Here is a 17,880-nt window from a genome sequence, read left to right on the forward strand (position 1 = left end):
TCAATTGTCTGCATGTATCTTAAAGTACCTATTTATGCTACATAGTATACATCTGAAAAGTATATGTTAAACAGTAGGTGCTACACAGAAATATAAACTTGTAAATTTGGCAAGTTGGGGTTACACCATTTTTTACTCCCAAGAGCAAGGTAGGAAAATGCGTTTCTGCCAGCCTCACCAGCAGAAATTGCTTTTGAGTTTTTATCAGTCTGATGGATAAGAATTGCTTCCCCGTAGTTTTAACTTGCATTTTGGATTGAGCATCTCTGTTTGTCTAAGGCTCTTCATATATTCTTTCCTTTCCATGGTGGCGACAGACCATGTATGCCTTTCGCCTATTTCTCTGACGGGTTGTTGGTCTTTTTCTGAATTTTAGCTCTTAACTTGGGGACATTCGCCCTCTCTGTGTGCTCTAAGTTGCACATAACTTTTCCAACTTGTCGTTTGTGTTCCGGTTTTACTTATAGTGGTTTTTGCCACACAGAATTTTATTTGCTCGCTGGATTTTAGTTTTTCCTTTTAGATCAGATTTGTCTGTCTTTTGTGGCTTTTGGATTTTGAGTTATGGTTAGAAAGTTCTTTTCCACTCTAAAGTTACCAGGAAATTCATCCTCCTTTTCTGTTGGTGCTTTTTTGGTTTCAAGTTTTGCATTTAAATGATGAGCCAGCCCATCTGGAGTTCATAGTTACCTTCTTCTTTCTTTGCGCTCTTCTACTTGGCCAGCTATTATGTGATTTTGAAGAAGGAGAACGCAAAAGCATGGATTCATTTGAGATCACAGTTTGCCTACTTCTTTTTTTTCCAAGACTAAGAAGCCAGAGAGCCAAAAGAATGCAGTGAGGTGAACGATTGGACTTGAATATAAGTCCCGGCCAGCAGCCTAGTAGTGTTTTCTCTAGAGCTCTCGAAATCCGTCTTTGAAATTGGAAAGTCTGTTCAGTCCCAGTGACAAGTGTGTGAGTGGAGACGCTCCTCCTTCCTTCACACCTTGTTCAGATAAGAGGTCTTCTGAAATGTGCCAGTGTCCTGGGGCCGGCTAAGCAGCGTGATCTGAACCCCTAGAGGAGAAGAATGTGGAGGAGTAGGCCAGACGTCTCTGTCACGCCTACTGAGTGTCAGGGCTTTCAACTTGTCAGGGCGACTGCCTGTGGCAGCAGTGGAGTCTTGCAGGATTCTCAAGGCAGTCCTCTCTGAGGTCCAGACACTACTCTCTGGTTTCCTATGTTCAGTGATTCCAGTGCTGTTAATCTTTCTTATTGATTGTGTTAAAATAGACGTAACACAGAATTCACTATTTAGCTATTTTCAGCTGTGCAGTTCTGTGACATGAAGCACATTTACGTTGCTCTACAAGCATCTCCATTACCTCCGATCCCTGGCACCCACCCTTCTGCCTTCTCTCTCCCTCTGAATGTGACTACTCGTGTTTGTGGGTTTGATCTCGTGTAAGTAGACTCCTACGATGGTGGTTCTTTTGTGACTAGCATGTTCTCAAGTGTATCCACACTGGAGCGTGGGTCGGCACTTCCTTTTCTAAGGCCAAGTAATATTTCGTTGTATGTGTGAACCACGTTTTGTGTGTCCGCTCACCTGTCAGTTGGGCTGCTCCCGCCGTTTTGCTGTTGTGACGCTGCTGTGAACACGGTGTGTCGATGTCTGTTTGAGTTTCTCCTTTTACGTCTTTTGGGCTCTAATCCCAGAAGTAGAATCGCTGGGTCATAAGGCAATTTGACGTTTAATTTTTTGTGGAATCGCCAGCTGGTGTTCACAGCTACTGCGTCATTTTACCCAGTGCTGGTAGTCTTAAGGCTTCAATTCACTACCAACTTGAGACCATTCATTAACAGATTCAAGTAATTTTTCATGTTTTTGTTTCAGTGAGTGAAACCACAATTTCATTCACTCAAGGTCAATTTTATGCTAAACGTGTAAAAACAATGTGTGTTTTATGCACGTTTCCTCCATCAGCACTTATGGCCTTGCTGGTTTTAACAGGGAAGTCTTCTTACAATAGTAAACTAGAATATAGCATCTAGGAGAATGAGAAACATTTCTGTTATTAGTGCCTTTAAAGTGTCAACAGTTTAATTGCTGAAGTGATTAGATACATTTACCATGGGTTTTCCTGCATTTATGTTTTTAAAGTCTTTTAGTTGTGAAAGATTATGACTACATTTACACTTGTCAGCTAATAACATCTCTACAGTGTTAACCAGAATCCACTTTACTACATGTGAGTGATGGTATAATTCAAACAACCAGCTCTGTTCCCTTCATGACAGTGTGCACTCCTTTTTATAATGGAGGTTTACTGTAATACAAGGCTGAATCACAGGTGCCTGTCTGCTTCAGTCATGTCCCCCCCATCCTTAAGAGATTATTATCACATTAGTAACAATTCCTTGGTAGATTCTGTTTGTTCATTTATTCATTCAACAAAATGGAGCATGGATATGTATCAGGCTCCATGCCGGGTGCTCAGTATACACTTTGAAACAAAATTGACGTATAATTATGGTGCTTGCTGTCATGGAACTTCTGTTTCTTTTGAAATTAAAAGGTTAATTTTTCCAACTATAGCTTCACTTAAAATCATTATCAAATATGGAGGTGTAAAAGTACATTTAAAATTATTTTTTTCTTTTTTATCAGTGTTTATCTCAGAGAGGGAGAGAGAGAGAGAGTGAGCGGGGTGGTTGGGGGGTGGGGCACAGAAAGAGGGAGACAGAGGATCCGAAGCAGGCTCTGCGCTGACAGCAGAGAACCTGACATGGGGCTCGCACTCACAAACCATGGGATCGTGACCTGAGCTGAAGTCGGCCGCTTGACCAGCTGAGCCACCCAGGTGCCCCTAAAATTAATTCCATTATACTAGTCATTCAGAGTAGAAGCAGATTGAACAATGATTGAACTTTGAACCTAAACTAACACAATTTTATGATGTATTGCTAGTTCACATAAATATTTGTGAATCTGGTTTTCAGCTATTACTGATTTTTTCCCATAGTAGGATGATTCACCATTGACTTAAGAGCTTTCAAGGAAAAGTGGAAGTAATACTATACTGATAATGTAATAGATTTTAAGACCCATTCCTACTTGAGAAACTTTGAAATGATGGGGAGAGAGGAGGAAGACAACATAAGGTTGAGGAGATACAGCTTTTGGAAGTAAAGCACCAGGTTTTGAGTCTTGCTGACACTTAACTAGCCGAGTGTCCTCGGGAAAGTCCTAGAACCTCTCTGAGTCTTTCCACAAAGGTGAAATGGGGGCGAGTGTACCATCTCACCATGTTATGATGATCACAAGACAGTAATATACAGTGTTAGCAGTTCTTAGGGTGACATTTAAAAAAAAAAAGTACCCCCTCCTTTGGGGTATTTTTTTCCTTTGGGGTATTTTTTAAACTTAGTATTTGTTTCGCGGCCCAGATAGGACAAAGTTGCTTTTTAAAGATTGAAACAGGGTGGTATGTCATTAACTGAAAATAAATCTAATTAATTTTTCTCATTTTATCTTTCCCCCTTTTTAACATTCCTTAACGTTTAGTGATTAGTGCTTAGCTGCCTTGACCTTCACACCGCAGCTGTTTCCTTTGTGTGAGTTTGTAGCAGCGGAAATGGTAGGTCTGCCAGCTCCCATCGGAGGTGTTAAGTTAGTCCAGGGTGGTGATGGAATTCAAGAATAGGAGGAAATTTCCTTAATTGCTTTTTAAATTTTCTTGTTAGTATGAGTCAGTAATAGATGACATAAATAGTGATCTCCTTTATTAAAAAAGTTCTCTAAATCAATAAAAACTCAAGCAACTTTACCTGGTAAACAGCTAAGGGGAAATGGTCGATTCTTATGAATTTATGTGACTATAAAACCTATGAATAGAATTCCCTTTCTTTGAAAGCAAAAAGGATTAGTTGTTCTGAGGAAGAATGGAAGAAAGAGTTTTATCTTTTTTCTTTTGTCACCCATATCTTAATATATTACTTTATGTATGTGCGACTATTATCTGGAAAAGTATCGGTGAGAATTTGTCACGGTCTCTTTGAACAGCTGTGTGCTCAGGAGAGAGATAAAAATAAGCATATTTTATTTTTTTTCACCCTTGGCTTTCCTGGGGCAAAGAATTTTGATATGCCTTGTGAATGTATAAAAACAGGTTCTAATTATGTCTTGTCAGTATATCTTAAAGTCATCAAAATGAGAAGACCAGATGCCTGCCATGTCCTGTACCACATCATTAACATATGTCACTTCAGGACTTGGAGCTCAATTCATTAATGTCAGTATAGCTCATCTACAAGCAGGGTATTTTCATTTTTAGCACTTAACTTAAAATCAGAGAATGCATGAGGTTTAGAAAATGATAGCTAGTACGTGAGAAGAACAGATTATTCAGGCATTATCTTACTCTGATCTCTGCGAATTGTTTCAGTGCTGGAGTTCAAGGCTTTATTTAGAATATCGCCTGTCTTGCTGAAGATTGACTCAAGTCTTTATGCTATGCCAGGAATTCTGTGATGCTGAGAATACAGGGTAAAAAGCAGTGGTCTCTACCCTTGTGAAACTCATACTCTCTGTGGAGAGATAGATCCATAAGTAATAGAGTATGATTGATGCCCTTTGCCTGTGTGTTCACGTGCAAAATGGTATCGGAGGGAAGACCATGCTATGGAAGCCAAATGGCTAAGGGATGAAAGTAAGAGTTTATACAGAGGGGCCATTTTGTTGTATCTTGAAGGACGAGTAGGGGCTTTCCAGTCTTAACAGAGCGTTCTCGGCATCGGAAGTAGTGTGAGGAACAGCACGGAGGCTTGAACGTGTACAGTGAATACAAGACTGTACAAGTGAATACAAGCGAGTGCAGAATCGTTGGTGGGATGTAACAGGAGAAGAGGCGTGCCCCTGCTTACTACCTGTACCTCACAGTACAGCATCGAGTGATTCCTTTGTTTTTCTGGGGTTTGTCTTTTGTTTTGTTTGTTTTGTTTTGCTTTTTTTTTTTTTTATCGTGTTTACAGTGCAAGTCTCCTGGCAACAAATTCTCTTAATCTTCGTTTATCTGAAAATACTTTTATCTATATTCTTCAAGGATATTTTCACTGGATATGGAATTCTGGGTTGACTAGGGGTTTTGTTTGCTTTAATCCTTTCAGCTTTTTAAAATGCCCTTCCCCTGTCTTCTGGCCTTCATTGTTTCTGATGAAAAGTCCTTCGTATCTTTTTTTCCCTGTAGGTAATGTGTCATTTTTCTCTGGCTGCTTTTAGATTTTTTTTTTTTTTTTTTTATGTTTGGTTTTTCAGCAGTTTGATTGGATGTGCCTACGGTATTAATTCTTTTTTTCTTGATCGTGCTACAGTTGTTTTTCCTGCCCATTCCTTCCCTCTTCTTCTGTGATTCCAGTGTCTTATATGTTTGTCTGTTTTTTCAGTATTGTCTAGGAGGACACTGAGGCTCTGTTCAATTTTTAAAAATGTTTTCCTCTCTGTTCTTTAAACAGGATAATTTCTCTTCATTTGTCTTCAAGTTTACTGATCCTCTGTCATCCCTAATCTGAATTAACCTTAAATCCATACAATGATTTTTAATTTTTTTTTTTAATTTTTAAGTTTATTTTGATAGCATGAGTGGGGAAGGGGTAGACAGAGAGGGTGAGAGGGCGAATCCCAAGCAGACTGTGCACTGCCAGCACAGAGCCCGATGCAGGGCTCGAACCCACAAAACTGTGAGACCATAACCTGAGCCGAAACCGAGAGTCGGATGCTTAACTGACTAAGCCACCCCAGGTGCCCCCCCATACAATGGTTTTTAAATTTTGACAATATTTTTTTTAGTTCCGCAATATCCATTTGGTTCTTTTTTTGTGATCCTTTTTCCCTGCTGAGATTTCCTATTTGTTCATTTATTATTATGAGCATATTTTATGCTTGTAGGCATAGTTATTTAGTTACTTTAAAATAAAAACCTTATCTACTAATTTCAACATTTGGATAATCTGAAGGTTGGACTCTGTTGCCTGCTCTCTTAAGTATGGGCTAAGTTTCTCGTTTGTTGGTATATTTAATTATTTTGGATTGTATCTTAGACATTGTTCTGATAGATTGTATAGACTCTGGATTCTATGATTCTTTGAAAGAGTGGTGAGTCTTTTAGTTAAGCAGGCAATTAACTTGGCATTCACACTCTGAACTCTCCTCTGTGGTCGGCTGTACCTGAGATCTCTGCTATGTTAGTCTCATCTGGGCTGCTTGAAGGCTGTCTAGTGCACGCATAGTTTAAGAGATGTGGGCAGAGTTTCAGTGTAGTTTTGAACTCCTCTGTTAGCTGTTTTCCAGGATCCTCTCACTATTATCATTAGCTGCTATGGTTGCACTAATCCCTGTTTTTTGGTTTTAAAAATGAGTAAGGCTTCAGTTTAATTCTGAGTCTTAGATACCCCACCCAGTGCCAGCCGCATCTTCCTATCCATTATAAGATTAAAAATACATACATACATACATCCGTTTATACATCTGTAACATACAAACATACATCTTGTCTTCCGGCACTAAACTAAAATTCAGAACATTCTCCTTGACTGCTCCTCAAATAAAGGGCTAAACAAGAGATCTAGGCAAGTGTTCATTGGAAGGATGGTTATAAGAGAGAGAGATTAGGATTGTCACTTGATTGTCTGACGTACCTCCACCCCCTCAAAAAAAAAAAAAGACTTTTATCACCAGCAAGGCCTTTAGACAACTTAGGACAGAAAATATTCATTCAGTATTACAAAGGAAGTGACATCACTATAGTGCAGATTTGATGTGCTCATGTTTCTTTCAGAATTTCGATTTCCACTTTGCAAGAAATGTGTGCAAATCTGCATTATAATTTGTTACAACATAGTCACGTTCTAGAATGCTAGAGCGACAGGGGACTTGGGCTCCTTGAAGGTGCTTGGTGAAGAAGCTTGAAAGTTCCAGCAGGAGGCTTCAGGTCCCTTCAGTATTTTATCTGTTTTCTGTAGTGGGTTTCTTTCATGAGATTTTGTTTAAAGAAAGGATGAAAGGGTTGAAAATGATTGATCTGGCCATCCCGCGTCTTTCAAGGGGGGAGGGCAGCTGAGATCTGGAAAGGTGAGGAGACACTGCCTGTTGTTTTTTGCCTGGGTTGCCAGTACTGGAACTCAGGTCTTCTGACTGCTGACCCAACAGTGCATCTCAGGTACCCCAGCGTACTGTCATTGTCTTCAGTAAATATTTCATCTTTACATCCTTTCTCCCAAACAGCTTATTGAAGCATATTTATTTATTTTAAGAGACAACAGGGAGGGGTGGAGAGAGAGAATCCCAAGCAGGCTCTGCAGTGACAGTATGGAGTCTGACTGGGGGCTTGAACTCACAAACCCATGAGATTGTGACCCGAGCTGAAATCAAGAGTCAGATGCTTAACTTAACCACTTAACCGACTAAGCCACCTTAACCACTGAGCCACCCAGGTGCCCCCCAAACAGTTTACTTAGATGTAATGTGAAAACTGTGGGGCTGCTGGGTTGGGCCATTTGATGTGATTGGATTTTCACACCGCTTTGTGGATTTAGTAAAGAATATGTTATGGGAACTTGATGAGACATTATCATCAATTGGAAGTGAAGGCTGTTTGCTTGATGCCAGAGAAACTAACAAAGAATAAACTAAGGATTGCCATGGCTGAGTTATTTTAGCTAAATGACTAAGAAATAACATTTAGCTGAATGTCTTTATGGCTAGTGACCTGGGTCTTCCCAAAATATCCAGTTAGCAACCAACAACTTCCTTTTCTTGATCACCGGCTCTTATCCTTTACAAAGAGGAAGGAACGCAAATCCTGTAATGGTATTTTTCTGGGTTTCCTGCCAATAAAAGGCATGATTATGGGAAAACGTTTTTCCTTTGTTTTTCCCTTCTGACATACACTCCTCAGTTGTTACCCTATTTATGACACAGGACTGGACAGAAATTCAAAATCGTTTTATGTTTTTCTATAAGCTTACCAAATCGTATTCTATTTTGCATGTGTGTTGTGTTCTTCCATATCATCTTCATAATATATTAAAACTTTTGTCTTTTAGCAAAGTGAGTATTTCTAAACTAGTCTTACAAATTCAGAAGGCCCGAAAAATAGGCGAATTAAGAGATGTAGGAAAGGGGCGCCCAGCTGCTCAGTCAGTAGAGCATCCGACTCTTGATCTTGGGGTCGTGAGTTCAAGCCCCACTTAAAAAAAAAAAAGAAAGAAAGAAAGGGAAAAAAAGGAGATTAGAGGAAAGCAGTCAGGTCGAGTCAGGATGAGGTTGTTGAAAGATAGAAAGGAGATAATATAGGGAAAACTATCTGCTGCACAGGGTCGCACTCAGTAAGCATTTGCTGAGTCACGGCCTGGCAGTCGAATTATTCTTCATCTGCATGTGAGGATAATAAGCCCACCTCACCGCCTGGTTGGGGGATTGAATGAGAACAATGCCTGGCACTGTGAGACAGAGCTGCAGAAATACTTGTCTTTATTTTAGGTTATCCTGTTAGCAATGTTTCAAAAAGTTGGGAGGCAAGCAATGAGAAAGGGGTATAAACTATTGTTATGTGTCCATATATTTTTATAGTCTTTACATGCATTTTTTTATAGACTATTTTTTAGAGCAGTTTTAGGTTCACAGCAAAACTGAATGGAAGGTGCAGGGACTTCCCATATAGTCCCTGTCCCCACATATGTTCAGTCTCCCCCAGTGTCACCCCCTAGCACCAGACTGGTACATTCGTTCCAGTCAGTGAACCTACAGCAACACTTCATTATCACCCAAAGTCCGTGATTTACATCGGGGCTCACTCTTGGTGTATACATTCTATGGGTTTGAATTTATGTACTTTAAAAAAAAATTTTTTTTTAATGTTTATTCTGAGAGAGAGAGAGAGCGAGCATGAGCAGGGAAAGGGCAGAGACACAAGAATTCGAAGCAGGCTCCAGGCTATGAGCTGTCAGCACAAAACCCAATGCGGGGCTCAAACTCACGAACTGTGATATCGTGACCTGAGCTGAAGTCACACACCTAACCGACTGAGCCACCCAGGCCCTCCAAATGTGTGTGTGTGTGTGTGTGTGTGTGTGTGTGTGTGTGTGTGTGTGTGTTTAAGTTTATTTGTTTATTTTGATAGAGAGCAGGGGAAGGCACATAGGGAGAGAGAATCCCAAGCAGGCTCTGCGAGCCCAACGTGGGGCTTGATCTCATGAGCAGTGAGATCATGACCTGAGCTGAAATCAACAGTCAGATGCTTAACCAACTGAGCCACCCAGGCGCCCCCTATTTGTAAACTTTAAAGTGCATAAGAGTGTTGGATGTTATTACTATGGTGGAGAGAATGGTGACCTCTACTCTTTTTCTTAGGTCATTTGTCGCAAGACCATCACTTAGTTCCTACATGTGTTTTCAAGGAAAAGACTTCATGGGTCAGGAGACAGAGAAATTTTTATCTAAGAAAAACCATGATAAGACCTGGGCTCATTTGTGAGACTATAGGAATTTGAACAGGTTATTTAGAAGTTCACTAAAGGAGGGATGCCTGGGTGGCTCAGTGGGTTAAGCTTCTGACTTCAACTCAGGTCATGATCTCGTGGTTCGTGGGTTCGAGCCCCACATCGGGCTCTGTGCTGACAGCTCAGAGCCTAGAGCCTGCTTCGGGTTCTGTATCCCCCTCTCTCTCTACCCCTCCCTTGATCATGCTCTTTCTCTCTCTCTGAAAAATAAACGTTAAAATTTTTTTAAAAATTTTCACTAAAGGATAAGATTGCATTCAGTAAATACAGAGCATTTACATTAAAATACAAATACTTGAGTAATGTAACATTGATAAACCTAATTTAGTGTTCCCAAAGGAAGCCTGTGACAAGAGCCACAAGGAGAACAAAGTATAGAGCTTCCATGAACCTCAGCCTTGGCTACTAAAGTGCCTCCGTTCTAACGTTCTTGTTGCTGTTTGAGCTCTTCCCCATCTAGAGCAGTGGACTTATGTCCAGTAGTCATTTATATGTTTTTATTTCATAAATGAGACTGTCAACAGTCTACGCTTCAAAATATTTCCTATTTTCCTGTCAGTTGTCTTCTGTAAATTATAGTTAACCTGTAATTTAAAGGGCATCAGGCACGCCTGGGTGGCTCCGTCGATTAAGCGTCCAACTCTTGATTTTGGCTCAGGTCATGATCTCACGGTTCATGGGTATCCTCATGGTGCTTATGGACAGTAGGTGCTCGATAACTATTGAGTGAATGGATATACACATGCTAACCTGCCTTCCCGTGGGGTGGCGCTTGTTCTGAAGACGGGAACTGTTAGTATAGGATGTACTGGATGTACTGTGTAAGAGAATCCATCCGATTAAGAATCAAGACACGTGAGTTTTAATTCTAACTCTGCTCTTCATTTACCTTCGTAACTTTGGACAAACAATCGTACCTTTTTAAGTTTTCATTGGAGTTCCTCAAATACAAAATGAGACCAAGAAAACGTAGATGATCTTTAAGGTTTTTCTGTCTTAGAAATGCTGTGTGAAATCTTAACACCTGACCTTTACTGAAGCTCTCCACACTCATAAACCCTCTCACTTCCCTCTTTGAAGCATAGCATGTAATCCCCACATCACACTCCCCCCTCGTGGTTGCTCTCTAGTACGCCCACGCCTGTCTGCTTCTACCAGGTGAGTCATTGCTTTTTCAAGAGCCTGTATTTATCCCAAAACAGTTTATGCTGGTTTTACTTGTCGCTGTATTTATGTAATTTAATTTAATGTTATAGTACCTTATAAAATGTGAGTATAAAAATAGTTATTTTTATGAGAACTAGTTTAATGAAGGTGAATTAAAAAAACTGTTGAATTTGGGGCGCCTGGGTGGCTTAGTTGGTTAGACGACCGACTTCGGCTCAGGTCATGATCTCACGGTTCGTGGGTTCGAGCCCCACATCGGGCTCTGTGCTGACAGCTCAGAGCCTGGAGCCTGCTTCGGATGCTGTGTGTCCCCCACTCTGCCCTTCCCTTGCTCACGCTTGTATCTCTCTGTCTCTCAACAATAAATAAACATTAAAAAAGCCATTGAATTAGATGCAATGGAACACGTGGAAAAGATGAAGGGAGGTGCTGGAAATCTAGGAGGACTCTGGACTCAGATTGCTTTGCAGGAACCTAAGTGCCCTTATCACTTTAATAAAACTGAAATTTAACATCTCGGTTCCAGCTTTAGACGGTGCAGTAATGACTAACTCCAGCTGATGATTCGTATTCAAAGAAAAGGCCTTGCTACAAGAAACAGCTAATGAATGTGTTTTATATGGTTCATGTTGAAAGAGAGATTACCTCTTTTAATGATTCTTCACTTGAAAAAATCCACTCTTTGGCTGTAGACCAAGTTCCCGTTAGGTGGCAGTACTTTAATTGTTGTATGAACTCCCATCATGTCGTAGGCCTTTTTAAAAATAACACAGTAATAATTGTCCTATTTTAGGTCATAATGGTACTTTTAATTTACGTGGCCTCTCTTCATACGTGATCCATGTAAAATACTCTTGTCTACATCTCATATTCAAACCCAGTTTTAATTCTGTTTTCTTCACAGAACATCCAGAAGATTCTTGGCCTTGCCCCTTCACGAGCTGCCACCAAGCAGGCAGGTGGATTTCTGGGTCCTCCGCCTCCTTCTGGGAAGTTCTCTTGAAATCAAGAAGAGCCCTATAATTCCTGTCATTCTTTTTAAACATTCAAATTAGACTGCAGCTATTTTGTAGCAAGAGCCATCGACAGACTTAGCACTTGGGCCACTTTCTGATTCTGAGTTATTTCTAGACTTTTTGGATATGATTCTAAAGAGAATGGCACCCACCAAACATGATAGTACTTTCAGTCACAGATAAATTAAAAAAAAAAAAAAAAAGTTTGTTGATTAGATAAGTTCAGGTGAAGTCTACGTAATAAGAAACAAATAGCATCTTTCTTTTTGGCTTACACCAATGCGTTCCGTGGAACCGACTCTCAAGTCTGTGCTGTGTGCCGTATACCGTGGAAGTTGGCTCCCCGGAGCATTTAGCGATCTGGAAGGAGAAGTTAGTTTGTATTACTCTTCATTGGAACTATTTGTTGTGCATTTTTTCCCAAGCCAAATATATGACCTAAGATCAATAAAGAGGCCAAAATGTTAGCTATTTCATCTACAAGGAGAGATCTGTTTTGTACCATATTCCTGGAGTCATGTTTTTAGTAATCTGAACATAAACATTAGCCAGGAAGGGCTAAACTAAAACTTTTCAAATGTACTACTTTATCAGAGCCTGGGGCCTGCTTCAGATTCTGTGTGCCTAAAAAGCTCAAAACACACGACTGTCCTATCGCGGGAAGTGGAAAGTGGAAAGTGGAAAGCGGAAAGCATGAGGAGAAGGAAAGAAGTAGCTCATGAGAGTATAAAAACGAGGGTCCTCGGCACTTCCCTTGATGCCCTTGTGCGGCCTTCTGGATCCTTGGGATGGCACTCCTCGTCCTCCCCCGAGGCAGGGTTAGGGTTACATGTAGGCGATCTTACAGAGCTTCCTTTTGGTCACAACAGCCTTTAGTTCCTGCCGTACTCCTTCGTAAAAGAGGAGAGGGCGCTTTGACCGTGGTCATCCCCCGCGCGGTCCGTGGAATCGGAAATCTTGTGTGGAGGGAGAAGTCCGGTCACTTATCGGTAGTCTCCTTAATGCACATGCTCAACCAGTGAGAAAAGACGGGTTATTTGCAAAGTAACGACTGTTAAACCGATAGCAAACTTCGCAATGGCATAAAACCCAGAAGACAGTGGGGCAGTATCTTCAAAGCTGAGGAAAATACTTATCAACCCAGAATTTTATGTGCGACTAAACCAACAGTTGGAAGCAAAACTGGGAGGCAGTATTGTCAGAGCTACAAAATCCAAGATAATTGAATTATTAAAGGATATATTTTGGGGGCATCCGGCTGGCTCAGTCAGCGGAGCATATGACCCTTGGTCTTGCGGTCGTGAGTTCGAGCCCCACGTTGTGCGTAGAACTTGCTTATTTAACAATATATAGATATGGATACATTTCCAGGACAAAAAAGGACACCAAGAGGAAGGTGTGGGATGTAAGATACAACGGTCAACACAGAAATTGATCAAAGATGTGGATAAACTTCAGTGTTTTATGGATTATCTAATTAAGAATTATTTCAAGACGATCCCATAAGGTAATCACTGTTCCTACCCTCATTTTTTAAAACATTTCTTTGAGAGAGGGGGAAGGGCAGAGAGCGAGGGAAAAGAGAATCCCAAGCAGGCTCCATGCTGTCAGTACAGAGCCCAACCCGGGACCAGATCCCACAAACCGCGAGATCACGACCTGAGCCCAAATCAGGAATGGGATGCTCAACTGACCGAGCCACCCAGGTGCCCCCTTATCCTCATTTAACAGATGGAGAAATCGAGGCAGGAGAGGTTAAGTCACTTGCTCAACATTACTCAGCTAGTGAGTGGCAGAGTTGGGATTTGAACCGAGGCCGTCTGAAGTTAAGCCGGGCTCTCCGGTGCCTCCCCACAGGTTATGCTGATTCTCTCCCCTCAGCTCTTCTCTCTTCCGCTAGAGATTATGGGCGCCGAAGTTGGGGATTTTTTTGTCATTCTTGCTCTTGTTTCCTTGATGCGGGAAACAGAAAAAGCTCAAGCAGATGAAATGGAACAGAAATCTTTATTTCTAGGTTACTCTTCTCAGAAGGACTGACTGATAAGGATAATGGCGATGATTTCTTAATGGCCAGAATGCCATGGACTATTCTGGGAAAATGATAATTAAAAGAACGATCATGAAGACGATGATGATGATGATAACAATGATGACAAAAATGACTGGCTCTCTAGAATAAAGCATAAGAGGAGAAGGAGCCACACAGAAAATTCTGTCAATGCCTTTGTAAAGTGAGAGTATGTAGTCCGTCCTACCACCCACCTCCTTAGGTTTTGATAGTAGGGCTTTCTAATCAAAAAGTGTATTTCAGGAGCGCCTGGGTGGTTCAGTCGGTTAAGCAACTGACTTCGGCTCAGGCCATGATCTCACAGTTCGTGGGTTCGAGCCCCGTGTCGGGTTCTGTGCTGACAGCTCGGAGCCCGGAGCCTGCTTCGGATTCTGTGTCTCCCTCTCTCTGCCCCTCCCCCACTTGTGCTCTGTCTCTCTCTCAAAAATAAATAAAATTTAAGAAAAAATTTTTAAAGAAAAAAGTGTATTTCAGTGAAAGAGGGTGAATAAGAAGGGTCAAAAGGAAGAAGGAGAGTACCTTCTCTTCACCCTGTTTCTAAAAGAGTTCAGTAGATGTATTACAAATGAAATAAAGCTACCACGTAACAGGAGTGTAAATTCGAGGATATATTAAGGGCTATGCAACCTTACAGTGTTTTTCTTTTAATTACTTGCCCTGAAAACTTTCAAAACTACTCATCTGGATGACTAGATCCAGGCCATCACTGAATATTGGAGATGACATTGCAAGCCAGCGAAGCCTCTGAACAACTCTCAAAATGTATCATTTGGCTACTTCGCCTGTGTAGAGGATAGTTGTCCCTATTCTAGTTTAGGGAAAAACTGAGCATTCGAATGCCTGCATTTGCCTACTCAGGTTGCACTCCTAAAAGGCTGCTCAAGCAGTAAACTTTGAAAAACCGCAGGTAAATCTGAATTTGTTAACAGATAGCATTCCAAAATCTTAAGTCACTTTGGAAGCTGGGAAGCAAATGTGTGTAGGTACTCCTGTGCCCTTGACCAGACTGCGGTCCTCTTCTCCTGCAGAAGTCATCCTCTGCAGGGTCGGGGACGTACGATGGCATCATTGAGTCGATGAGCACCCAGAATTCCCTTACCTCCAAATCAAATCATTTTGCCACATTGTAGGATGTAGTGGGGCTTTTTTTAAGTACACTTGTACTTAATTATTTTGTGTATTATTTCAGTACTGCCCTTCAGTACAAGTAAAGGTGCCGTTACTTTCTTTTTTTGGATTAATTCTGCTTAAGTTATAGTCTTTTAATTTACTTTTTCCTTTAAGTTTTTAAACTTTTTAGAATGGAAAAAAATCTTAAAAATAAAAGTCTTAAAAAGTAAAGAACTCTGAGATACCCATTACTCAACTTCAACAATTAGCTCGTGGCCAATCTTATGTCTACCCCTGCCTGCCTCCTATGGTATTTTGAAGCAAATTCTAGGCATCCTGTCTTTTATCCATAAATATTTCAGGACTTTTAAGCATGCATGCATACACACACACACACACACACACACACACGTATAAAATCTCTCAGTATCATTTTACATAGCTAAAAATTCATAATTCCTTGGTATCATAAGTTGTCTATAGATGGCAAAAATGTTGAGTCTTTTCGGAATCAAGGGCCAAATAAGATAACCGTATTGCAATTGGTTGATAAACAATGGACATTTCTTCCAGTCTGGTGCAGCAGTTTTCCAACCAGAGTGCATCAGAACCGCCTTCAAGGTTTATTAAAACAGACTGCTGGGCTCCACCCCAGAGCTTCTGACTCTAAGTCCGAGGTGGAGCTTGAGAATTTGCACTTCGGACAGGTGCCAAGGTGATGCTGATGCCGTAGGGTTTGGAGTCTACTCATGTTGTAGCTCCCTACTGTTCCCCCCCCCCCCCTTGCAGTTTATTTGTTGAAGAAGAAACTAAGCTGTTTACCCTGTAAAGTCCCTCAGTTTGGATTTTGCTAATTGCATGCCTGTTTTACATATGGCTTGTTGTCTCTTTTTGTGATGTTAGCTTTCGATGCATTAATTGATTAATTAGGGATTGACAATGGTGATGTTTTAATTTCTAGTATCGCTTCATTTTATTATTAAATACCTCTATAGATAGAAACTTCCCCTCCATCTATGGGTTAGTTACATACAGAGTAGTAAACTTTTTTAGGAAAGGCAGAATAAAAGACTGATTTTCAAAATGAGTTGTTCACTAGTATCCTATGGTGAACAATTTCTGTGTGTGCGTGTGTGCGTGCGTGTGTGTGTGTGTGCTTAGCAGTTCATTGACTTAAACATATTTGATTCACTTTAATCCCCTGTAATTATTTTTCTCGTGAATGCCGAGATCGTACCATTTCTAGCCAACGAAGAGGCTTTCTAAGTTGGCTCCTGGGTCCATTTAGCATGACTCTGGTTGTCATTAGTGGCTTCCTTGCTAAGTGATATGACGAGATGTTTTGGAGCCATTTTGCATTTCCTACCTGACTTGACTGCAACGCTTTCGCCAAAGAGGCCTGGTTCTTTTTACTGGGAAATGGTATTTGGAGACTGTAATCAGAGCACTAAGGTTGTGCACTGAAACTGGGTTGCTCGGCTTCTAGGCTTTTTTGTTTTTTTTAATTTTTTAAATATTTATTTTTGAGAGAGACACACAGAGTGTGTGCAGGGGAAGAGCAGAGAGAGAGGGAGACACAGAATCCGAAGCAGGCTCCAGGCTCCGAGCTGTCAGCACAGAGCCCGACCTGGGGCTCAAACCCATGAACTGCGAGATCACGACCTGAGCCGAAGTCAGATGCCCAACCGACTGAGCCACCCAGGTGCCCCAGTTTCTAGGCCTTTTTTGTGGACTAAGGTGGGTAATATGTTTTGTTGTTGTCATTTTAAGATAAAATACATCATGAATTTATACCGATGCCCTCCCCCCTACTTAAATTTAGGGCTTCATAGTTTTTACCTAATTTCTTTAATCTGTGTCTCTTTTATCCACATCCTAAGAATTCCAGTTTTGAGTACCAGAAATGATAGACTATCACGTCATTCATTAGCATAATCCTATAATATCTGCCAAAAGTCTCAGAATATCAGTACTAATATCACTTCTATCAATATGATTACTGGAAATAGTTTAAGCTTTTTTTTTTTTTTTTTGTAAGGGTGGAATTCTTTCTTTTTTTCCTTTTCAAATTTTTATTTAAATTCTAGTTGGTTAACATATAGTGTAACATTGTTTTCGGGGGTAGAACTTAATGATTCATCACTTATATACAACACCCAGTGCTCATCACAAGTGCCCTCCTTAATGTCCACGCTCACTCGTCTGTCCCATCCCCCACCCACCTCCCTCCATCAACCCTCAGTTTATTCTCTATTGTAAAGAGCCTCTTACGGTTTATTTCGCAAGGGTGGAATTCTTTAAGATACATACCACTCTGGGTTCATAGACCACTGAGATTTCAAATTACGTGCAATAGTTTATGCCACCAACTGGATATACATTTGTATTCATTTATTTGATTTTCTTTTCAACTTTTAGGGCATGCTTTTTCATTTTACCTTATAATTATAAAAATGACATCTAATGTTTTAGTAGGTTTCTAGCCTCGCCCAAAAAAGCATATTTAACCTCCGTAGAGAGGGGGCACCTAACTCCCCATCACCATTCTTCTTTTATGGCTGCAACCCCACTCATAAGCCACCACATGCATGGCAAGTGGGTAGGTAGAGAATATTGCCAGAAACAATTGTATTTAAGCCAGTGGTGGGGATGGCAGAAACAGCAGCAGCACGTATTTTTGCTCCCTTATTTTTGCCCGCACTTGCTGGGCAAAGCGAGGAGGTGTTTTGGGAAGAGAACGCCATGTGCGGACATGGCCAGCACTGACTCCTGCAGGTTCCTATCTCTGGCCCCCGGACCCCCCCTCCCAGGGAGTCTCCTTTACCCTGGCCCGTCCATCCTCCATCATCTGGCAGTAATCTTCCTAAAATACAAATCTAATTGTGAAATTGAGAAGTTGAATTTCTCCAAGGAAAGTGGTCCAGTGGCTCTAAGTAAACTTAAACTAATTGCCACGGAACCCGCCCCTGGAGTCTGGGT

General features: G+C 41.0%; 1 protein-coding gene across 1 annotated transcript in view; it reads left to right on the plus strand.

Moving 5' to 3' along the window:
* TMCO1 (transmembrane and coiled-coil domains 1) overlaps nt 1-12,194 on the plus strand; it is a 39,704-nt gene extending 27,510 nt beyond the window's left edge. Inside the window, exon 7 of the mRNA XM_023247216.2 lies at nt 11,612-12,194. Coding sequence (XP_023102984.1) covers nt 11,612-11,710 — 99 coding nt within the window. The 3' untranslated portion in view covers nt 11,711-12,194. The remainder of the gene's footprint in view (nt 1-11,611) is intronic.
* Nucleotides 12,195-17,880: the final 5,686 nt, after the last annotated feature.

Source organism: Felis catus, chromosome F1, assembly GCF_018350175.1.
Source record: "Felis catus isolate Fca126 chromosome F1, F.catus_Fca126_mat1.0, whole genome shotgun sequence".
NCBI classification, from domain to species: domain Eukaryota; kingdom Metazoa; phylum Chordata; class Mammalia; order Carnivora; family Felidae; genus Felis; species Felis catus.